The 23,844-nt window shown below is 57.8% G+C and overlaps 3 protein-coding genes across 3 annotated transcripts; 2 read left to right on the forward strand and 1 right to left on the reverse strand.

Annotated features, from left to right (window-relative positions):
* Window positions 1–4,285: 4,285 nt before the first annotated feature.
* On the forward strand, window positions 4,286–8,533 carry BESB_065520 (uncharacterized protein; the record flags this gene model as incomplete). The annotated part of the gene is made up of 1 exon (XM_029364946.1): window positions 4,286–8,533. The coding sequence occupies one exon, from the start codon at window positions 4,286–4,288 to the stop codon at window positions 8,531–8,533; it is 4,248 nt and encodes a 1,415-aa protein (XP_029218529.1).
* Window positions 8,534–11,100: 2,567 nt separating this feature from the next.
* Window positions 11,101–12,610, forward strand: BESB_065530 (uncharacterized protein; the record flags this gene model as incomplete). Its single annotated transcript, XM_029364947.1, has 3 exons — window positions 11,101–11,263; window positions 11,710–11,992; window positions 12,229–12,610. 3 exons carry the CDS (start codon window positions 11,101–11,103, stop codon window positions 12,608–12,610), a joined length of 828 nt encoding a protein of 275 aa, XP_029218530.1.
* A 2,180-nt stretch (window positions 12,611–14,790) lies between these two features.
* On the reverse strand, window positions 14,791–22,954 carry BESB_065540 (uncharacterized protein; the record flags this gene model as incomplete). Its single annotated transcript, XM_029364948.1, has 9 exons — window positions 14,791–15,658; window positions 16,757–16,838; window positions 17,377–17,469; window positions 17,693–18,228; window positions 18,744–19,503; window positions 19,763–20,162; window positions 20,737–20,880; window positions 21,451–21,729; window positions 22,151–22,954. The coding sequence occupies 9 exons, from the start codon at window positions 22,952–22,954 to the stop codon at window positions 14,791–14,793; spliced, it is 3,966 nt and encodes a 1,321-aa protein (XP_029218531.1).
* Between the last annotated feature and the right edge of the window lie 890 nt (window positions 22,955–23,844).

A 23,844-nucleotide genomic window follows, 5' to 3' on the forward strand; every position in this document is an offset into this window, starting at 1 on the left:
CCGAAATGGATACAGCAGCGCAAATAAGGGTGGCACACTTTTTCCAGCTTCAGCGGGGGGCAGAAGGTGAGGGAAGCTTTGCAGGAAAGAATAGCATTGCGTATCATCGGGAAATCCCCCAGGCGACGATGACTGGAGTGTGACTACCAACTAGCCTTCGAGCCAACCCAGCAACCCGGTTCTTTGCTTTCGTGAGGCCGTACACTACGCGGATCAGTGAACCCAGGGTGGGAGCAAGCAAATGTGTCCGCGTACAACACAACCCTACCGGTACCGCGATAGCCTACGTCCAAATCCGACTTTCCCGAACATGTAGTCATCGATGGGACGTGGTTCACCTCTTTTCTTGTTGTGACGCTACAGGCCCGAAAAAAAGTGTGGCGCAAAGAGATCCGTATTTCCTTCGCACCAGAGATGGCTTCGGAGCACGATTCTGGCACGCTGTTGACAGCATCGAAAACAAGGCGTCGGCGAGCGGAGGTCCACCGTGTGACGCAATCAGGCACCTCTACCAGCAACACAACGAAGATAATGCAGAGTTTGAAGCGGGCTTTGAAACATAAAAGGGCTGGTAGTACCAGTTTTCTGGTTGAGAGTGGGCTGCGAAATGTTGCCGCCAGGAGGAATCACTCGGCGCAACCAGACCCGGTCCAACGCAAGCAGGACAGCCTCCGACTCAACAGAGAATGCACGGGCCACTCACAGCCGCTCGTGGTGTTGAATTCATTTCCGTAGTCAAATATCGTATAATTCTGTGTGAGTGACAATCGTATAACCTCTCCGTGCCTGAGCCCTTTCGTGCGGCGGAGGACAAAAGAAGAGGAAACCCCGTCTCCCCTGCGAATCTCATCTCAGCGTACACTCTCCTGGATGAAATGCTGTGGTATTCCCGAATACTAATAATACGTGCAGTGGGCTGCAAGAGCGTACACGCCGCTTATCTCAGGACTCTTCGCGGCCAAATAAGCAAAGTAAGCGGCTACGATCCGTGCAGAAACAGTTAATGACACGGGGTGCGCCCAGTCCACCCCTCGCACAATGCGGGTATTGACAACGCAAAGGTTTCGGTTAAGGAATACTGTGAATTGAATATAAGAGCTCCCACTCAGACTTAGGGTACTGCAGAAAAGCCAACGACCGTCCCTCTATGAACATAGTCGAGTCTCACCTACAGGGCTACGCGGTGCTCGCCGGGCAGTTTCTCAAAGTAACGCACAGCCGCCCGATGAGGAGAGTAATACCCAAATTGAGACTCATGCCGGTGGCAGCAAACAATCCACTACATTGAACGAGCGCATCCATCGACCGTGGAATATATCTCTGACGTTGCTGTCTCTTCTTATGTATCGGTTTTTGGGATTTCAGGACGCATTAAGGGCGTGAGCCTGTGCGCTTCGTGTGCGATCCGGAATAGAGGGGACTACCGTAGCGGCTGCGCCCTACGCTGGAGAAAAGAGTATGGCGGATATGCTTCCCGGATCGTTATTCTGTAGTTCCTCCATTTGACCACCAAAAGAAGAGGACGGTTCACGCGAAGGGACTGCAAACCCAGTGCGATCTTCCTGCTTGCGATGGCCTCCCTTTGAGCCAGATGCAAGTTCGAATACTAAGCGCGCACTGCGACTGAAAGAGCCGGAACACGCAGGACCAGCATCACCGTGCATTCTGTATTTGAAGCTTCTGAATATCGCGTGCTCGGACTCCAGTTCCCCGTACAGCATCTAAAAAACTCATGGTTCGCCACCATTTACACAGTGCAGCTATCGCCTTCTCTGGCAGCTTGATTCGTAGTCTCACTTATGACAGGGCATTCCCGAACTTGGATGCGGCCGGTACCGGTAAGTGACCGTGGGGCGCCGTCGGCCGCTCTGATTTTCATTCGTCCGCTTCGGCGGCGACCAGAGGGGACAGTCACGCTTCGAGAACTCTGCAATACGAAAAGCTACGAGTCACGAGTCCCGGCAATTGTTCTATGCGAGCAAGTTGGCATCCTGTTCAGCTACCTGGTGACCACAGCAAGGTGTCGGTCTCATTACGTCAACCACACTCTCGGTTTTGCTGACGTGCTACGGTGCACAGGCTTCCACAACTGCAGATCTTCGTGCTTGGCACACGCTTGAGCATACACCGAGTGGTTGACGTAGTATGATCGTGGTTAGTCCACGGCGGCACTGCGGCTTGCAGGCAAGGTCGTGGACGCATCTAGCGCTTCGCCAGAGGCGTTAATAGACCCAATGCATATAATGGAAGACAGCCAGAAGGAACTCCGTTCTCCGGTGTGCCACTGCCACCTAAGGCGACTCCACGGGGGCAACAGCGAAGGCCACATCTAACTCCGCAACCCCCGAAAAGGACAAGGCATGTCTGCATAGCGTGTACCTCGCTTCTTTGCAGAATGGAGGTCCGGAGACGGACGTCAGATTTGAAGAACGCGGAGGGGCGAGAGGTTTCCGAGTTGTTTTTCTTCACACGAGCAAGAGCAACGCTCGTACCATCCTCGTGGTGCCCGCTCCCACTGCGAATCACGCAAATGTACAGTGATGTTACACGCCTGAGACGAGCTGGTTTGTGCTTGCGTTGCATTGGTGACTAGTCCCGCCCTAGATTCACGCTGTCAAGAACCGGTACCACTGCATTCAGTATCTTTGTGACCCTCCTCCGGTGCTGTAGACTGAAACAACTGCTCGCGTGATTTTGCTTCTGCTCATTCCAGAATCCATCCTCCTTGTGCCCCGCGGCGGTAACCATGAGCCGGACATTCGAACGCATGCCGAAGTCTCTTGCGGCACAGACGACAACGCCTCGTCGCCCAACAACTTCGCTCCGCGGGTCGTCAAGCTCACCCAGTTGAAAGTTCGGACGTCTGTTGGCGTGAACCTAAATCCTTATTGGTGTCGACGACACTTGGGCAAAAGGCTTGGTCGCTGACCCCTTCCCGCCGCCCCCCTCCTCGTCCCCACCAGCGGGGCGTCGGCGAGCTTGCTTTCACGTAGAGGACATCCGACAGCGGGGGGGGGGGGGGGGCGGGGGAGAGAGCCGGTCCTTCCGCGCTTTCGGCCATAAGCCGGAATCTGCCCGGAAAAACTTTTCTCTGAGGGAGAAGGGGGGCAGTTGGAAGCGGCGACTGCCCTAGTGCTTCCACAACCGCCTGCAGATGAGGGCAGTTCGCCTTGCAGATCCTTCCATTCTTTCTGGTATTTCTTCCACAACTCCTATTTTGGCGGCGTGCGGTCTGAAGCCGAAGTGGGTCCTCGACTTCCGCCAGTCGCGTCGACGTCATTCACACACTCTTTGCCTCTTTCTCCTTCCACCATTCCTGGCGTCTCTACCCTGGAGATTTTAGCAGCCGTCACCTACCACGAATCATATACTTCACTATGTTGTTGGAGCCGCACAACTGACTTCATCAGTAACTCTCTGCGTTCCCGCCCTCAATCGTCCCAGTAGAGCTTTCCTGCCCTTTTCTCGCCCCGCCGCTCCTACCAAGTTCCATTCTTTGCCGGGACGACCTGCAAAGAAACTCTTCTACATTTTCATTGAAGGGCACCCAGACACGGCCTTGGTGTTTTCGGTGTGCGCCGCGTCTGCGAGGCCTCCTCTTCCAGCCTCCACTTTTTCCACGTCACGCTGGAGGGAACTGCAGCGAGCGACATCACCAGACTACTCAATCGTGGCGAGCTAGTTTTTTTTGGGGGGGTGTTCGTTCCTTCGTTATTTCCCGGAAAGAAGGATTATGTCTTGATAAAAGATCCACCGAAGACGCTCCACTGTGGCTCCTAGTTTCGTTGATGCGGGCAGGAGAGGGGGTTTTGCAAGGCCCGTTTTATATGTACCGTTCTCTCTTTGCTGCTTGCCAAGGCACGGAGAGATCTTCAGGCGACATTGAGGTGACTGCGCACTGTTCAGCTCCCTGCCGTCTTGAAAACCGCACGTGGCTGTTTACTCTGTTTTAATATCCTTATCGTCGGTCGCTGGTGACGCGCGAGACTCTCTAGCCGCCGTTAATCACCGGGACTCTTCTTTGATGTCACTTCTCTCGCGAGTCGCGAAAGTCTACACCACATTGGGAACACATACTGCTTGCTGCTGCTCTCATTCTTGAAGTTTTCAGTCGTTTGTGGTCACAGATAACCTGATACGTTCGTCCACCTGAGCGAGCACGAGCTCCCTACATATACTCTACCGTGTTTGACTGTGAAGAACCATTCGTTTTCCCACCGGTTTTCTCAGTTGTGGTTCGTCTCATATTTTCGCATCGCGGATCTGAGACGTCGCTGTTGAGAGCATGGCGTGTCCTTCCCCCTACCGACAGGGGGCGGTGCCGCCTCCGTCGGCGGGCGCGGAAAGGCGACCCAACACTCAGCGGCCGATTCACCGAGCAGACCCGTATGCGTCTTCCCTCTTGGGACGACTAGCAAGCAAACTGGCTTCTTCTGTGTCGTCGCTGTTTTCTTCGCCGGCGGATCGGAAACAGACGCACGCTTCCGCTTCACCGGTGTCCACTGTCTCTTCACGGCTCCTGTCGGTTCCTGGCGCAGTCCCACTCCCAGACCCCGTGGCTCGGAGTGTTGCGTCTTCGGATGGCAGAATCAGGGGCGAGCGCACGTCTGAGGTCACGTCGGCGCCGTCGGCCGGGCGGCGACGGTCCCTGTTTGAGAGTTTAGATCCGTCTCTGTGGCCCCGGGACAATGCCTCGTTTCTGGCTTCGTCTGCGGCTGCTGTCGAACCCTCCCTACGACAGGCAAGCCTGTTGCGTCGTGCTCTGCCTGGGTACGCCTCTGGGGCGGAGAACCAGGAGGCCGTCTCCCTGTCGCCCTGTCCACTGAACTCTTCGCTCGCTGCGTCCTATGCGGCTCCCGCGTTTGGGTCGCGGGAAGGCTCGCGCGCTCACTTCCGGCACGATGCCGCGGTCAACCTGGAAGCCTCGAGAGCTCAGTCTGTGCAGCAGCACCAGTGGCACGTCCAGCACCAACTAGGGGCGTGGGGCCCGCAGCCCATCGTAGACGGGGTGGTGCTGACGGCGCCGTCAGCCTCGGGTCGCTTGCAAAGTGGCGGTGGCCTGGACGCCTTGGCGCCGGCTGCCCCCGGTGTCTCGGCTGGGTATGCAGACCACGCTCAGACTGCAGTCCATTCTTTGTCAGCCCTCCCCCCCTCGGTAGACGCTCACGCTCGTACGCGCTTCGCTCCCGGCGGCCTCGCGGAGGCGGGTCCCATCCGGAGGCCGAGCTCAGAGACTCGCGCGGCGCGCGCGATGGCGCCCCCTGCCCCCTTGCTGTGCCTCCATCCTCAGAGAGGAACCGAAGGCAGCGGCCTGCTGCGCCAGGAAGAGGAGCACCTCACTGTGGATCAGCTTCAAAGGCTGTATTTGCGGTGCCAGCCTTTGCGCTGGCGCGTAAGACTGCGGGAGCTCTTCCGCCAAGAATCCGAGAGCCCCGGATCAGGCCTCGCTGCAGAAGATGTGCACGGCGCCGGAGGCTCGCTGCTCGAGGGGACTGCTGCTGGAAGGAACGCAGGCGCACCTGAGGGGTCCAATCGCAGAGAAGGCGCACGCGCGGCTGTCGACGGTTCATCAGCTGCAGGGAGGGAAGCATGCGGAGAGACAGCCAGGAGATGGGGCGGTCTGGCGGCCAGCGGAGCAGAGTCTGCTGAAGTTCTAGATCGCCCGAGAAGCATGTCCCGCGGGGCAGCAGCGGAGGACATGGAGAGTGACTGCAGCGCAGGAACCAGGCCAACAGGCGAGTCGCGCGAGGCTGCCATAGTATCCAAGAGAGATGCAATGATGAGCTCTTCAGGCCCGCTACAGGGAAAGCAATCTTTTCTCGCGGAGCGCCGGGGCGCAGCTGTGGAGGGCGCTCGGGAGACCTCTACTGTTTGCGGCTCTCCTATGGGGGCCGCGAACGAGGCGTCTCGGCAGTCCCACCTGCCCGCAGACAGCGGGTCTGGGGACTCTGCCAGCCGCTCTCTTTTCGGAAGCGCGGCGGCTGGAAAAGCCGGCTTGAGCCCTGACGCGGGCAAGTCGGCTAGCAAGGACGAGTTGAGCGCCAAACACGCCTCCAGTGCTTTTTCGCTTCCTTTCGTCGGTGGCAGTGCCAGTAGTTCGTTGCCTTCGCTCTTTGGTGGTGCACCTGCAGAAGACAAGAGCAAGACGGTGCAGCCACTGTCTGGTGGTGGAAGCTCGAGTTCGTCGTTGGCTGGATCGAGCTCCGGTCTCTCGAGCGGACAGACGGCTTCGTCTCTCTTCTCCGGGAGCTCTTTCGGCGCGAGCAGTGCACTTCCGCCCGGCGCCCTTTTCGGAGGGAGCTCGCCTCCGGCGGCCTCCGCGCCACAAGAAATGCGTGTGGGAGATCGCAGTAACGAACACACTGGTGTCAGCCTTTTTGGCGCACAGAATAGCCACGAGAAGAATAAGGGAGACATGAAGACGGCTGGCCAAACCAGAAGCGACGCTACGTACAGTAAACGGGGGTCGACGTCACTGTTTGGAGGAGGCGTCAGCTCCTCTCTGTCGGGACCGTCAAGTCTCTTTGGAAACCCGCAGGTTGACGACTCGACCATTGGTAAAGACACTCAGAGCGTGCCTACATTTGGAAAACTGATGACCTCTTCGGCGGCGTCAGATATTCCGTCTGCGACGGCAGGAAGGGGGGCAAGCTTGTTTGGGGGGTCCGCGTTTTTCTGTGGGTCGGTGTCTGGTGCGGATGCGAAGTCGTCAGCGTCAACGCAGCCTCAGGGCGGCGAGGCTGACGATCTAAGAAAGGAGTCGCCTCTCCCGAAGGAAGGCGCTGCAGTCAGTGCCAGTGGAGAGACAGGGACAGCTGCGCTTTCCGAAGCGAGCAAAGACGAAAAGAGCCAGGGAACCAAAGACGGGAAGAATGCGGATGAACCGGCGACCCAAGGCGAGGCGGCCGCCACGGTGCCGTGGTGGCAACAAAACGTCGGAAAGGCTTGCCTGGTGCAGGTCGAAGATGACGGATTCGCCCCAGACGCGGATGACGATCCGGAGGAAAAGGAGTCCCCAGCGGCTGCAGGCAGTGGCCTAGCCCCGAAACACAGTTTCGCGACTCCTGCGGCAGGAGGCAGCCTTTTCGGAAGCGCCGCGGCGGAGCTGAAGCCGCCAGCAACGACGTCGAGCCTGTTTGGGACATACAGTGCCGCGTCGTCGACAGCTGCTCCTAGCACGACGAGTAGCGCAGGCGGGAGCCTCTTTGGAGGCGCCACGACGTCGAACGTGTTCGGGACACGTATGGCGTCCACAGGCACGCAGGGGACTGGTGCCCAGACTCAGGCGGCCGCAGGCGTTCCGTCGTCCCTCTTCGTTTTTGGTGGAGGAGGGGCTGGTGGATCGTCCACTCCAGGCGGCAATGCAGGGAAGCAAGCGACCGGGAGCTCTTCTGGCGCAGCCGGCGCCGGTAGCGCGTCGGGGAGCTTGTTCGGCAGTTCAGTATTTGGTGCCAGCTCTACATCTGGAGGGATTTCCGGAAGCGCAGGGGGGGGAGGAGCCACCCCCGCAGCAGGAAGTCTATTTGTGTTTGGCGGCGGGGCGGCTTCTAACACTTCAGGGGGCGCCTCAGGGGATGCGGCGCCAGAGACAAAGAAGTCGGGAACGGGACTGTTTGTGTTCGGTTCCTCGTCAGGCGCGTCTGAGGCAGCTGGCAGCATCTCGGGTGGTGCAGCAAAGCGAGGGCGGGACGGAGACAATGACGGAGCACCGGCGGCAAAGAGTTTGTTTGGCGGAGGCTCGCAGACTACATCGACAACTGGAAGCGTTTTCGGAGCGAGTTCAGCACCGTCGTCGCTGTTCGGCGCGAGTGCGCCAGCTGGTGGCAGCGGTGCTTCGATTTCATCGAGCCCGTTTGCCTTTGGAGCAAGCGCAGGGGGCGCAAAGGAGGCGGACAAAGGAGCGGATGGGACTGCGCTCGGTGCTCCCGCAGGAGGCAGCCTCTTTGGCGAGCGGTCGTCAACGCCTGTGTTCGGAGCGACTCCAAGCAGTACTGCTGGTTCGGGCGGCTCGCCACCTTCGGCCTTTGGACAACCGAAAACGGGGGGAAGCACGGGAAACCCCTTTGAATTCGGAAAAAATGCCCTCGGAAACACTTCAGCTTCAGCTGTCAGCACAGGTTCGCTCTTTGGAAACAGCGGAGGGACCGCTAGCGCGACCGGAGCCACGAGTCTTTTTGGGACGTCATTGGGCACGTCAGGCAGTGGAGGAACACCAGGAAATTTATTTGGCGCAGCGACCACAGGCTCAAGCGCAGGAGGCACGGGCACTCAGCGGTTGGGTACCATCACGGGTTCATCTCCGTTCGGGTCGGGGGGCCCTGTCGCGTCTCAAAATATTGCAAACGGAGAAGCGTTCTCAGGTGTGAGCCTTTTCGGTGGCGGCACGACTTCGCGGCCCTTCGCCTTTGGAGACAGCCAAGGGGTTGGAGCACAGGGACAGAGCGGGGAAGACGGAAACCCACTCTTTGGACCGCAGGCTGGAGGGCCTGTTGTACGACGTCCGCGACTCACTATTAAGCGGACCAAGAAATGAAGTATGTAACACTGGAGACGTCGGTAACAGCATCGCTGCGGCAAAGGTCGATGCCTGACCGTGTCCTGTCGACTCTCATCGGGAGGGAACAGCTCGTTTTCGCGGATGCCGGTTGGCTAAATCACTATTTTCTCCCTAGTTTCCGACGTTTCCGCTGCTCTCATCATCAGGTCTTCATGTCCAGCCGCGCAGTCCCACGTTTTCTCTCTGCCGGCCACGCGGTCCATGGAAAGAGCTATCATGGAGCGTGCTCATTTCTGTGTTTAGGTCAGCCCGCGCACGGGGCTCATCAAGGCCGGATTTGCATCCACCGAGCGGAAACCTCTGCTTCGCCGATATGTGGGTAAACACATGGAAAGTCCTGGCAGACACAACTGCACAGACAATCACGAAGCCGATTGCCTGGTGGTACCCTGTTATCTAATGCGCACTTGAAAGACGCCGTTCAATCGCGCAACTCCTCTTCGCCCGCTTCGTCACAAGGCGATCAATATCTTTTCTTGGGACTTTCTGATGTGCAAGAAGCGTCTCTCGACCATGACAGACGACGTAACTACGCGGCTGTTCTCATTCTCACTGACTGTCTATCGCATTCTCGAACGTAGCACTTTGCAGTTTTCGTTTGCGCAAGGCACACTGCCGTGTATGCATCAGAGCAAGCGTACAGCATGCTTTCTGGCACTCTCTTGGGATCTGAAGGAACCGAATACCCCGGATGCTAGCGGGGAGCAACAGCAGGCCGTGACAGTTCGCCTTGCCGGGAATGGGAATGCATGGCAACATATGAGGAAACACTGTCGTTCTATCTCCTTGATTTGTCTATTCAAGGGCACTCGGACACTGTAATTTGTGGAATGAATGGCATCGTGCGTTTAGGAGCACTGCATTAGTTGTTTTTCTACGTTAAAAAAATCTGACAAACTCTGTCCGCTGCACATATGGACCGCCAGGCAGGTACTAGTCGCGGGGAAGGGGTATGATACCATTTTTCCACTCCGTAAAGTGACAGCCATCCTGGGAGGGTAGACAAAAGATATTCATTTATTCGTGTAAGACATACAGGCCCTGTTGGGGAGAGCGGACGGTTTAACGATAAGCGTTACGTCTGTCGAAGTCAGTTTGCCTCGATAGCAGAAGTTGGACTCCCCTTTATCAAGTGGATAACTAGCTTTGGATGTTGCGCTGGTCAATATGGAGAGGAAAGAACAGGTATTCCTTGGCTCTCAACTGCCGTTGTCAGGACCCAATCAAGCGCACCGTAACGCTGCAACCCAAGAAGGACGAAGTGGCCATTAGCCATGCGGCTGTTCCCTGCGTGTACTTACACTTATGTGGAGCCTGAGCCGGTGTCTTAGCAGTGTGGCGCTGGCGGTAGCTTATGAAGAAATAGGGGAGAGTAGCTTTGCGACGGACATGACGTCGATACGCGGACGCACTGCGAACAATCACTTCCGACTTCTTAACCGCTCGTGTCCCAGACCCCGCGGAGACCCCAAAACGAACTGAAGAAGCAGGACGTCTTCCACTCCTATACTGCATTTACATAATATGCGCCAGAGGCTTGTCAACGCACGCGATGTAAATAGGGGTGTCGCGAGCAGTCGCTCTCTCTGCTGCAGCTCCGACCCAGCACTAGGCACACAGGGCCTAGACCGCGATGCTTGCACGCACTGAAGAATGCACTGAAACAGACAATCGTGGAGGCCACGAGATGCACTGAGCCTCGCTATAAGAAGACGGCTCAAAAGAAGGTCACTATCTTAGTTCAGCGGGTGCAAGGCCATGGAGCACTGAATGCACGTGCTGGCACTGGGGGCGTGGACTACGTCGCGCTTCAAGCCCCAGGCCCTGTCGCTACTTCACTTTCACATGCACGTGTCTCATTCCGTTCAACTTCACCGCTGCAACTTCCGAAAATTTCGCTTTAAAAAAACCTTCAGCGGGAACAGCCTACCTTTGCGCGCACAAACCTGGCGGCGTTATGAAGAGTAAAACTCGTAGGAACTGTCGAGCGGCAAAGAAACCCCACCACCGGCACCCCGGGTTTACACGGCCAGAGACGTCAGTGGGTCCACCGACGACTTGTGCCGCGGAACGTTGCACGGGCTTCTGGCTTGGATGCCAGCTACATGGCTTACATCTTTATTTCTCGATGACGGACAAAGTGTTCTAGCTGGATTGAGTAGGCGACGCACTTCATGCGCATTAAAACCTTCCGAAAATTGGGAGTTTCTCCCAGTGAATGAATCTTAACGCGGCGTCCTTTTCTTCCAGTCCCGGCCCTGACTATCGCCCCGTTCAAACACGAGACCGACCGCGTAATAGATTGTTCATGGAGGGCGCACCGCTTTTCTCCATCGCTGCTTTGCCTTTGTCATCGTAAGTGGCTATCTAGTCGCAACTGCTGCCGCGCAACACTTCCCGGATGTAGACGACTGCACGGCTCTCGCCGGAAGGGCGCGAAAGAGCAAAGCGACGGTAGCCGAAGACGGCGTACCAAAGGAACTGCCGGTTCCGGATCGTCCTGCGTTGCTTTACAGCCTGTGGTCTTTGAACATTTTCCGACCATGACTCTGCGACGGCGACTGTGGCGCCGTTTTCAGGCTAGATGCCTCTTGACGGAATCCGCTCTGCGGCCGTTGGTGCCGGTCTTGGCGTTCTCAATCACGGGCACACTTTGCGGTGCGGTCTCGCCTGTGACACTCAACAGGCTGGCGTCATTCGCAGAGGGTAAGAAAATTTGCAGAGCCTTACTTCGCAGCGTAGTTTTCTGTGGCACACCCAGGCCTCCAAACGCATCGAAGACTTGTCGTGCTCAGTCCTGGTTGCGGGATGACTGCGGCAGGTGGGACTTGGACAGAAACCCAAATTAAACTGAACCTACAATCGGAATGCGCCCAGGGGCAGACCCCTGCCTGAGTCTACCTGGCAGCTATTTAATACATGCGGGGGCGGCCTGTACGCGTTCCCTAAACCCATGGTATGCCAGGGCTCGTACGAAGTTACCGCACTCCGTTGGGGTTTCCAGAAAGCAGCATATACGGGAGAGACATCCAGAATACCGTCGAAGAGCCACAGGGGGATGTGAGAGCTGGGAGGATTGTCGCTTATAGGTATGCTGTGAGATGCACATTCGGATGGATCTGATGTCGTTCTTCTTGATCTCGCGTGTTCAGATACGCGAGAACGCCGAGCCACTGCGGTTCACAGCCCAGGAGGGCGTGGGACGGCTGCGACTGAAGCAATGGCATTCGATCCTCCGGGTTCTGATGAAAGAGAATTCCATGCGGAGAAGTCGTACTCCTCGGTTTCGGGTTCGGACTCTACTCAGAGCTCCACCCGCGCTGTGAAAGGCGGCCACGTTGCTGTCATGGTTGCTGCCGGAATCTGCGTCATCTGCGGTCTCTTCATGTGCGCGACGTATATCTACCAAAAGTGGAGACGCCGAGATGGCAACAGGTGCGCGGAGAAAAGAAAGGAATGAGGCGTTACTTACTTACATCGACCGAAACTGCGCATCGAGACACGCTCAGACCATTAGAGAGACGAATTCCTAGCACCACTGTGTGTCATTCTACGTATGGATTTGTTCGTCAATTTACCTGTTTCCGTGCCGATTGCGGCCTATGTATTCGCATCTGTTGCCTGTAAACATCCGCGCTGACTGTGCCGTTTGCGCTTGCACCTGAGTTCAGGACGTCCGAGACTAAACCTGAGACAGCGGAATCTGGTAGAATCCACAGGGAAGCTGCTTCGTCTCTCCGTGAAGACGATCAAACGGAAAAAGGAGGTACGCACGCCAGTACCGCACCCAGAACCCAAGGCTCCTTACAGTCCGAAAATCTAATTGAGTCTCGACACAGCAAGGATCTGGATCCTTCCAGTTTCATCGCTGATACCCACCTTGGCGACCCGCTGAGCAAAGCTGTGACGCTCCTCGCGACTGACACTGCGTGTTGGACCGCGACCTCCTCGATGATGCTGACCCGAATTCTCCGAGAAGACTCTTCGCTATCTGAGGAGGAGGAGGCTCTGCCTCCCTCGATACCTGTTGCCTCGACACTCGATGAAGAATGACGGAGCTGGTAAGGACGCCCAACCCGTACACTCTGGAACACCGGTCCAGCGTTTTTCCTCTGAACTGCGAGCCGGCTCGATTACCAAGCAGGATGTGAACTGCGGCCGCGGTGTGAGAAGAAAAGAACGACCAGGGACGAGCGATGGGCTACACAGAGTCGGGTGAATCCAAGAGAACAGCCCACAGCGGAAAAGGCAAGATGCTAGAGGGCAGGAGGAAAGACAATGGGCCTTGTCGGTCTGCCCAGCCGCTGTGTCGCAGTGGTAACGCAGGTAAGGGCTAATGTGAAGGCGCCGGGAAGATGCGGATGCCGTTCATTAGCTGCCATTCGTGCGCATGTGTTTTTGGGTAGACTGGATTGATCATGGGGTAGGTTTCAGCTGCACGCAGCACTCAGCCCGGCAGAGGATAGGCGCACGAAGGTGCACGTGGCTAGATCTCGGTGACAATTTTTTTAGTACCGCAATCACAACCCGGGAAGCCTCTCGTGAGTTCCTGAGTGCAAGAACCCAGACTTCCGCCTGTACCGTCTCATGCTGTTCCAGAGTGATGGAGGGGCGTTTTGTATCTTCGACGGCAAAAAGTGGCGCCGCAGCTGTGCTTCGGCCGCCTTGTTTTTCAGTCACCGTATATTGGGCCCCGTTGGTCGCCCAGTACAGGGGGCACCCATCGTAACGGAGATTGTGCAGTACAGTGGAAGTCGAATTTTTTTCGTTGGGATGGACAAGGTTTGTTCAGCACATGGAATCTGGAAGATACTCGTTGCCGCCTGTTTTACGTATGCGCATAGATGGTTGTTTGGTTCAGCGGTTAAGGCGGCACCACACGGCGTACGCTTTGTGCGATGATCCTCGGTTTTTGGGGTGCGATGTGGTTGAACGAGAGGTATTAGTTTTTGGTGGTCTGCCTTCTCGTGAAACGACTACAGCAGGCATGGTTGGCTTTGGCAGCTGGACTGCGGCTGCAGTCAGAGATCCTCCAGAAGGCTTCTTTTGTCTCTAGGCTTCTACTGAATGTATGATTCATAGTACGCGGAGCTCCACATTTCTGTGTCCTTCCCAGTAACATATTTGCTGGGACTGTACATGTGCAGCAAGAAGGGAACCGACACACCCGGATGCCGCCCTGTATTCACGCATCTGCTGTTCGATGAAGGTCTCGGACCGAGCATGAGTCTTTTTTTCAAGCAGGCGGGGACCCCATGCTGCATCTGTATATGATCGCCACTTCGCGTTTAGTCCGAATCGTTGCGCCTGGCGGGGAGCGCCCTGGCGTGTGTAGCTCTTGTGTGGAAACCCTCCTTGTATGGTTTCTTGTGCGGGCAAGGGAGCGAAGGGCCGCGGAACCCGGTGTAGTCCCTAGACGGATGACTACAAGACATCAGAGCTTTCATGGAAGTATTGTTCGTACACGAACACCGCCACAAACGACAGCGGAAATCTCCCAACTCACAGACGGTGGCGCCACGTGACGGCGCTGAAGTCACCCTGACCCTCGGGTTGACCCCTCAAGGCGTACGCCATGGTCGGACTCCAGGATGCCGATTCAAGCAGGGAAGGCACTTGTGAATGGAGACACTAAGACATAGGAGTGTTAATTTTCTTTGACAACCGCGAACTGCTGAACCATAGGGAGTCGGTGACGTCAATTCGCACAGTTTCCGGGCCTGCGAAGTAAGGTGGATGCTGCCGACCAGCACTGACAATAACTTAACGCAGCACTCAGTATCTACTCCTGAAGACCGTTAGGCTGGGGCACTTGCGGGCATGTTCGCGGAAGTGAGAGCGTGAGGCTGACACACTCGTGAGACGACCGGCGCTTTGATAGCTTATCCCTTCCATGAACTGACGCGAACTTCAGAAGTTCACATCAGTATCATCGTCGGAATCGCCTTCTGAGGCACATGCGCACCACGACACAAAGAAAACGAAATCGGCGTTGGGTTGGTACAGTTTGGCTTCTTGTGAATGCGTGAAAGGTCGGCTAGCTCATTTTTGCGTGGCGTAACGCTCTCCTCGTAGTATTCCCACGGGCAGCAGTATAATATATTGGCGAGGCAGGGAGAGCCGCGCCCACGATGACGTAAATTGGCTACGACAAGTATCACAAAAAACTGCCTTTTTGGTTGGATCCGTGAGGCTCTGTGAACAAGCACTAGCTGCCTGCATGTTCACTGAAATTATGCACCCCTCTGCATGTTGTCCGAGTTACCTTCTGCCTGTCGAATGCGTTCCATAAGTGCAGCCATCTCCTCGCTCTCGCTGTCCTCTGCATCTTCCTCGTCGTTAGGCCCGCTTGAGATTCCACTCTCCTGACCGTCTTCTTCTTGAGACTCGGTCTGGTGTTGTTCACTGAGGGGCGTTTCGTGTTGCTCGTTCCCTCCCACCTTGCTTCCCTCTCCGTTGTCCTCCTTACCTTCCCGGTTTTCAGCGGCCTGGTCGTCCCCCGCCCGCACCGTTTCTTCTCGTTCGTAGTCCACCTCGTCGGCGCGTTGGACACCCGGGTGTCTCTCTTCCGCTGTGGACTCGTGACTGTCTCCTGCATTTTCTTCAGTTTCTGTCTCTTCGTCCCCTGTCTCTTCCTCACGGCCTCGGTCCGGCGCCTTCTCACGTCGCGCGCCCGGCCGACCCGCGCTCCGCTCTGCTGTCTTCCTCACCTGCCTGTACGCTTCTGCACTCGCCTCGATGGCTCCGAGGATCAGCCGCGTGCGCATTGCCTCCTCATACACGCCCACCAAACTGGAGCCGCTGCCACTCTGTCCCTCCTCATTGATGAAAGACATTGGGGAGGCACCTTGCCAGAAGTAAGCAGCGAGTTTCTCAGGAATGCGTGTGCCCCGTTGCCCCTGAGGCTGGGACAACCTCAGACTCGGACCGCATGCAGCTTGGCGCAGAGTCAAACAGTTCTTCACTTCGTCCACCGCTGCCACCAGAGCAGACAGCCGGCTGTCGTCACCGGCGGACCACGCCGAACATGGAAGAGCAGAGCCCGTCGAAAAAGCACCCATCCACAAACTGCGACGCCAGCTCTCGACGAGACAGTCTAGCCTGCCAAGCACGGTAGAAACCGTCTCCAAAGCTCGCCGGCTCGGCTCCACGCTCCCACGCGCTGCACGTAAGTAGCCGACAAGAAGCGAGAAATGGTAAAGAAAAAAAAAAAATCAGAGTTTCTATTTCAGCATAGACATACGTGTGTGCACTCGCTCATCTCGACTTCGCCGACACTTTCGAAAAAGTGCCAACACAATCGCATAAATAAAATGGCAAATTCTGGGAACCCTGTAGAGCGGAGACGGCTCACATAGACGACAGAGGTGCGCCAGCATCCACAAGGAAGCAGAGAGTTCTGCGAATGCGGAGACCAATCTTCTACTCCTTTGAATCATCATCAGCAGATCTCAAAAAACCTCGGCGCCATTTTCCAAACTAGCGGATTTGCACGCGAGAGTCTCCATCAAATGCAACTCATGTGTGTTTACAGAGGTCAGCCTTGGCGCGTGCATGAGCATGCGGACCCGCCATCTGCTGCGTTGACCCGAGAGCACACGCAAACCTACAGAGAGAGGAGTGAAGCAGCTTCAACGTCGCCGTCAAGCTGCCCGTATCGGAAACGACCACCTCCGCCAGACGTGAGGCGAGCGAGAGACACGTGCTGGGGCCAACGAGGCCGCTGAGGACAAAGTGAACAGCGGCGGAGCCGCCGCGAAGGAGCAGGTGAGAGCGGTACGCCGGTAGACAGGAACTGTGGTACACAGCCGGCTGGTTCGTGCGAGAAACGATGCAAGCGGAAGCGCAACCTGATGCAACGGTACCGTGAGTACATGGAGGAGATGAAACCCTCAGAAAAGAGCCGGCTTCAGTGTAGGCCTGGGTTAAGGGGCGAAACAAGGACGCATAGGCAGTGCCAGAGAGCCCTTGAGTATGCATGCCTGGGCGCTCGGAAGTCCTGTCTGGAAACGGAAACGCGTGCGACGCGCAGGCGACTGCGGCCGTCAAGCGGAAAAAATGAAAAGGAAACATTTGAGAAAGAAAGGTTCTGGAAGGAGCGACTCATCCTGGACACAACGTTAGGCAGATGTTGCCGAATAGAAACAGGGGAAATCGCGGATGCACGAGTGCTCAACGCAGAGAATTCGGAAGTCACACCTGAGAAGAATGTCCAGACACAGGCCATCGGTAGCTCCCCGCACGCGGGTAAGGAAGAGCTCGCCGCGAAGAGAGCGCGAGGCTGCAAACATGCAAAGCAAATCGAACACATGGCGATTGGGGCCTTGCAACATGGTTGGACAGGGAACAACAGACAAGCGAAAGCGGCAGTACAGAGAGCTGCGGCGCGTGCCACGCACGTGCCCTTTCGACCAGAACAGTGCTGCGCACATCGGCAGCGACAGGAGACACTGTGGCATCTCGTGGGCGTGAGCGATGGAGGCTAAATGAAGAGCGAGACGCTGAAGCGACCAACGACTTGAAATGAGGAAGACACAGGGCGCGCGAGTCTGTGGCAGGAAGCTCCTCGACTGTGTCACGATATTCTGTTGAAGACGTTAGCCTTGGTCGCGGAAGCAGGCGGCCATCGCCCCTCAGTTCACACTGCCTCAGCACTGCTACTGAATGCCGCTCTGCCGATCAGCTAGCGAGGGATCTTTCATCGGCGGAGCCGCTCTACGCATGTCTTTTCATACTCCCTCCCCACAGGCGCATCCCAGCTTCAATCATCCGGCGGTGCTTTCCGCAGTGTTCGTTCAGTAGCTCGTCCGGCATCTCACCTTCTGTCTCAATGAGCATTGCGAGAAGCCTGCAGTTGTCTTGCCAGATGTGAAGCAGAAGGCGGAGGCCGTCTTCATCCTGGAGCATCGAGCCTGGAGGGAAACAGTAAACACGCGCGCGTGGCACGCATACATGCAGGTGGTCACCCGACATAACGGCAGCGGGGTGCTCGGATCTCCGAATGACAGCTCGAATCAGGCAGCAGTGACCAGCCGCGCAGGCCAAGGTGAGGACCCCCCTCTTCCCCCCCCCTAAGGTTTCGGGTTTTGGATGACCTAGGCGCGACGCACGTGTGCAACTCGAATGATTGCTTACCCTGCCCAAAAATGATGCCACCGGTCGAGGCTTCCTGCGCGCCTCCGCGCCTTCTCTTGCGCCGTTTGTCACGCCCGTCTACGCTGGTGACGTCGTCGCCTCGAGCATTATCGGTGTTCGCCGCTCGCCGTTTGCTCTGCTCGGCGGCGCCGCCCCAGGCCGCGGGCTGCTGCGACCCCGTTAGCTGACCCAGCTGGAAGAAGGGGAAGGCGTAGATCGCTCGGCAGAGCTCAACGAGACGCAGCCTCTTGGCCGTTTTGGTCCGGTGCGTGCTGGCCTCCGCCGACGACGGCAGCAGCGGCAGTGTCGAGAAAGCAGTGAGGGAGGGTTCGCCTCCTCGACGCGACGACGCCGACGCCTCGAGAGACAGCGGAGCTCCCAGCGCGTCAAAGACGCGCGCCGCCCACCCAAATGCGGAGTCAGCCAGCGGCGGAAAAAGGAATGGCGCCGCCGTGAAGAGAGAGCGCAGAAACGATAACATGACACCGGAGAAACGAGCAGCTAGCACCGACGGAAAGAGATCGATGCTAGAAGGCCTGCAGGCGCACGCAACACGGGAGGAAAACGGACTTGCAGGCGAAAAGACAACAAGTCACAGGACACCCAAACAGGCACGGCACGCATGATAAGAGACTATCGAGCCGAAGCGGCGCCTCACAGGTAACGCGCAAAATGCGGTTGCCATGCCGACGACGCTGTAGTGCGGTGTGGCAGATGATGTCGCCTTGCCTCAACTGGTAGAGCCCGGCGAACGCGAACAGGCATACATAAGCAAATCCACCGCAAAAGAGACCGCAGTCTGCAGCAGACCGCCCGGCCTCTCTTCCGCGCAGACACACGCCGTCTCGCCGCGCGCAAAGATGTCGCGGTTCGTGCATGTAGCACTCCTCAGCGTTAAAACCGCACGGATATGCAGTATACCAACAGCGATGCCTAACAACATAGAGAAGCGTGCAAAGCTCGACCCCATTCAGAGCGTTTCAACGGAGGGGCGCCGCAGGACATTAACCGCTGCAACGCAGCTACTGTCGGCTTCCAGCTGGCCTCTTACTGGAGCAGCCGCGTGGCGAGGGAGGCGAAGCCATCGACGCTGGCCGTGACCCCCGCGTCTCCCGCGACGTCGAGCAGAACTTGCATGCATTCGACGGCTGCAGTGAAGATGTGTTCCACGTCAGGACTGGTCGAGTCGCCTTTACGTTCGTACTGGTGAATCAAAGCGGTGACTTGAGACTCGCGGACAGCGTCTCTTTCTCCGGTCGCGGATAGCAGCGCGTCCCGAGAGTCGGTCTCGTCTCTCGCGCCCGACAAAGATTCAGCGTCCTCGTCTTCGGTCCGTTCGTCTTCTTCGTCCTCCGACTCCGCGCGCCTGCAGGATGCCTTCCGCTGCCTCTCCTCGTCCCTCCTCTTCTTCCCCTTGTTCTTTCCGCCCTGCGCGCCATCCCCCCGGTCGCCGCCCCGGTCGCCGCCCCGCTGCGGTCCTCCTCGCGATGCGTCCCGGTTGTCTCTGCGAGCCTTGCCGCCTGGGCGCGTGCTCGCGACCGTCGCGCGGTCATCTTCGCTCTTCGCTTCCTCCTGTCCTCCCTCCTCGCTCACCGCCGCTTCGGCATCGTCTACCTCGCTGCCGTCCTCGTCGAGCCGGCCGAGGTAGGTTTGTGCGCGCTCGCGGAAGACAAACAAAGCGCCGTCGAGGAACGCCAGCAGCAGGTCGACGCAGGGCGCCACGTTGAGAATGAGATAGCGTCCGCCTTCCCGCTCGAAGGGCGCGAGCGGCACGCCCAGAGCTCCCTCCTTCGGAATCGGCTGTCCGCTGCCTGTAGGGACACGTACGAAGCGGTGGGAAACGAGGCACAAGTCCAAGGAAGCCGGGAGCCGCGCTGACCCCACAACAAGCCCCCGACTCTAAACCCTAAACATTTTCTTTTGGGATCTCGAGTGCTGCGGTGCCTACAAGTGTTCGCTCCGAACTGTGACGGAAAACTGCACTCAGCAGGGTCGGGGCATGCGGCTTCCCCGGAGCACAGGTCTTCTCCGCGAAGACGAAGAGTGTCAAGGCAGGCAACAACGTCTTACCAAACAGAAGAAGGTCTCTGAGCAGCTCAATCGCGCGCGCACTGCGCTTGAAGTCTCGCTCTCGAGCCACTTGTCTGTCGCCCGCCGTCAACGCCGTCTCGCGTCCCCTGTGGGCTTCGGGCGCGTCCTGTCTCTTCCGCTCGGCGGCCGCAGACGCGTCGAGCGAGGCGTGCCAGAGCCCACGGAGGCCGTCACACACAGCGAACGTCTGCTCAAAAACTGTCTCGAAAGAGAGCAGCAAGCGCTCGTGCTTCTCGTCCTTCGCAGAGGCCGCTGCGGAGCCAGAAACCGCCGGCAGGGGCGAGGCGCCCGCCGCAGACGAGACCCCGGATAGCGACGAGGCCGAAGACGACGAAAGACGGAAAATCCATGACAGGCGACAGAGAATGGCGCGACCGTACTGCAAACGCACGGAAGCGCACACGCCCCAAGGACGGCCTTCACGACAGAGACAGACACACGGTCGGAACGCTGCAAGAAGCGCTGAATATACATATATATATATATATAGTTGTGTATCCACCCGTCTTCCCTATAAGTCTATCTGTTTGTCTGTCCGCCCGTTTATCTATCAATCTATCTCTATCTATCTATATCGACGTATCTATCTAGATGATATGCGTCCACACACTGGTATCGAGTTCCTCCGTATCGCCATCGCGAGTGGACTTTGGCTTTTGTTTCTGTCCATTCAACAGACGCATCTTGTACATACACGAGCATCAAGAGCACTCTGTGCACGTGACTCGACCGATAGCTTCAATATGCTTGCGACTTAACCTAGACAACACTGCGGGGGTTCCATGCCTTCCTGAATTGCTAACACATGATGACGGCACGAGGCCGAGGAAAATCTGCCCCTCGTAACTCCACTATTCAAGTCTGATGTATGGGACACTTTGAGAAACTCCATTCCACGCATGCGCCCGAAACTCCAGGAGCAACCGCTTTGTGCAGGGGCAGATGGAGCTTACAAACGCCACATTTTCATCTGCGTCAAAGGCGAGGTCGAAGCCGCGCGCACGGAGAGACGCCGCGAGAGAGACGAGCGACGACGCGAAGAGGGAGAGACTCGCGGGTTGATGCAGCACGTTGTGGAGCATGTCTGCGCATGCAGTCTGAAGAACATACAACGCGCGAAAACGGCAACGTCTGAACACTCCCCAAAAGGACACGCAACAGCAGGAACCCGAGGCAATAACGCCGAAAGCGTGGAAAACTCGACTCTTAAGTCACAGGCACACCGGACAACTTCACCACTGTGGCACACTGCGCGTGTGGATCGCGCATATTGTCAAGGCTGAACTACACACCAGGAGCCCACAGGAGAAGTCGCCGCAGGTGAAAAGGGAGACGACGGACGGCGGTGTGAAATCGGATGAACGCTGAGTCCGCCAACACCCCGTAAAACGTGCGTGTAACACGACGAAGGGGAGACGAACCAAGAAACCAGAAAATACGGTTCCACACGAAGCGCCACATGAGGCGAGCATGGATGCTGCCTCGTTTTTCCCGGAGGCGGAATGGCAAGACGCCGGTCGAGTGAGCCGCGACCAGCGACGCCCGCCCTCCTCCTCCCCCCCCCAACCCCCCCTCGTCCCTCAGAGGCGCTGTGGCCTTGGCGGGCGTTTACAGCCAGAGCCATACAGGCGCTTGTTCCCCTTCAGCTCCCAGGCCGCCGCCCCTACCTTCAGCTCCGTCCGCCGCTCCTCCTCAACAGTGGCGAAGGCTCCAGTAGGCGGCGGAAGCGCGAGGACGTCCAGCACGGCGGCGACGCTGTCGCGCAGCACGCGGCGGAGGCTGGGGAAGAACTCAACGAGCAGCGAGGCGGAGCTGGACGCAGCGAGGCAGGCGGGTGCAGAATGCACGACCGTGGAGGGCAGCAGGCCCGCAGAGGGGTGAAACAGCGCGAGAAGAGCGAGACGGTGAAGCAGGCGAACGAGGGACATCAGCGTCGGCAGGCAGAGCTGGCAACGAAAATGGCGCACACCGGACAGACATGACACCAAGGCGTGGGAGGCGCGTGTGCCGCGGCGCACACTCGACAAAGAGGACGAGTGGGTGCGTGCTGGCAAGCAGAAAGGCACATCTACGAGGGGTGCCTTGGTAGGTCAAAATATACACAGACGGGAAGAGACACAGACAGAGACACGTAGAGCGAGGCACCCAAAGGCGAGGACCCGCACCGCTGCATGGGACGCGACCGCGTATGCCAGCCTCCACAGAGCGGCGTGCCGAAGTGGAGCAGGCATTCGGCGCAGCACGGGCAATCCGACAGAGATACACGCAAGGGAATAAGGCGCCAGAACAACGAAAGCGCAACAGAGGATGCAGAGAAATGTTCGCGCGTGGCCCCGTTTCGTAGGTTTCCCTGATTCTGCGCAGTACCTGGTCTCGGTTCGCCTCCTCTCGAGCCCTGTTGGCAATCGCGTGCGTGAGTGCGTCGAGGTGCTTCACGAGGGCCTGTATTTGCTGGTACACGTTGCTTCCTTCGGCGCGTGAGTCCCTCTCGGCGCCTTCACCTGTCTCCTCGTCCTCTTCGTCGTCGTCGTCCTTCGCAGAGCCGAGCGCGAGAGTCTCGCTCTCGCGCTCGGCTCTGTCTCGCTTACGCCTTCTTCGCTTGGCAGCTCGGCTGCCCTCGACGCCGCCGTTGCCGCCATGCTTCCCCCGCCCCCCTAGCGAGGAGGTGAGCAGTCCAGACTCGCCGCTCTTTGCGTTCTTCTCCGTCCCCATGAGCAGCAGAAACTCCTGTGCCTTCTCGAGCCACACGTCTACAGCTGCGCACATAACGCAGATGCGCTCGCGCGCCTTCCTGGGGTCGTCCGTGCCCGCTGCATGCGCCTCATTCTGCTTGGGAGGCTTGTGGAATTTCTGCGTCTTCTCTGAATTCTGCGTCTTCGCCGGCTCGAGAGCGGTGGCCTCCGCCTCCACGCTAAAGCCCCTCAGGATCCTGTCACACGCGCGACCGAAGCCGCGCCTCTTTCCAGCGACAGAGGCGCTGCAGGGAGAAGACAGCAGGCGAAGCAACGCGCGGAGGACGGCAGACGCAGACAGCTGTCCAGCGTCGTACGCCTCGAGCAAAGTGGCGACTCGCGAGACCGGCGCTGCCGCAGAAGCGCCGGTGGGAGTCTGATGAGGCGCAGAGGGCGGAAAAGAAGGGCCGGGCGAAGCCGCGGAGGCCTTCCCGCGCATCTTGCAGGAGCGCAGCAGAACTCGAGGGCCGCGGAGAACGAGGAGATGAAACACAGGAGGGCGGTACGGCGCCTCAGGAGCGAGTCCCCGTGACGCTTGGGTGTGCGTTTGCTTGGAAAGCGTTTATGCCTCGAGTGGGCGCAGATGAGAACTTGCTTCGGCGGGAAAGCCGCGGGGTGTTTCCATCGAGTGACGTGTACCGAGGCCGGGTGGAGACCAACAGAAAGAGAGAAGAGCGAAGAGACGGAACAACGGAGGCGAAGGCGGGGAAGAGACACACAACTGAGAAGACGAGAAGTGGAGACAGGAGAAAAACGAGTGGAAGTTGAGGCCCTTCACCTCGCTCGCCCCTCAGGACCGCGTCGATGATGGAGCACGCGGCTTCCAAAGAAGAGGGCACGCGTAAACATGCGATGAATTTCCGCCTCCCATGCCGCACTGAGGGTAGAGGCATAGTATCGTATTTTTTTCACACTGAACGGAGCTAAGGGAGAAGCGCAATTCTCAAGCTGTAGGAAACATCTCTCGATGCTACGCTCCCACTGAAAATATTTGCCGTTGCTGCAGGTAGCTGTCGGCCTCCAGCGCATGCAGAACAAGCTGGGAGACTCACCGATAGAGTTTGAGGCTCTTTTTCATTTCGCCCTTCCGAGAAATATCTACTGTCTCTAAGAGTCTTCATCTCTTTAAACCTGGTTCGTTCTGCCCCTCGAGGACTTTGTCTGCTCCTTCCTTTTCTCTGAACTTTTCCAGCGCAGCTGCGCTCACACTCTTGACTTCGCGCTCGCCGCGTTGGGGAAGGCTCTTGTCTCTGCTTTGCCGTATTTTCAGTCTCTTCTCTTCGCACATTTCTGCCCTTGTCACCAGCGTGAAACGCGAGCGCCTTGACG

Source organism: Besnoitia besnoiti, chromosome VI (assembly GCF_002563875.1).
Source record: "Besnoitia besnoiti strain Bb-Ger1 chromosome VI, whole genome shotgun sequence".
NCBI lineage: Eukaryota > Apicomplexa > Conoidasida > Eucoccidiorida > Sarcocystidae > Besnoitia > Besnoitia besnoiti.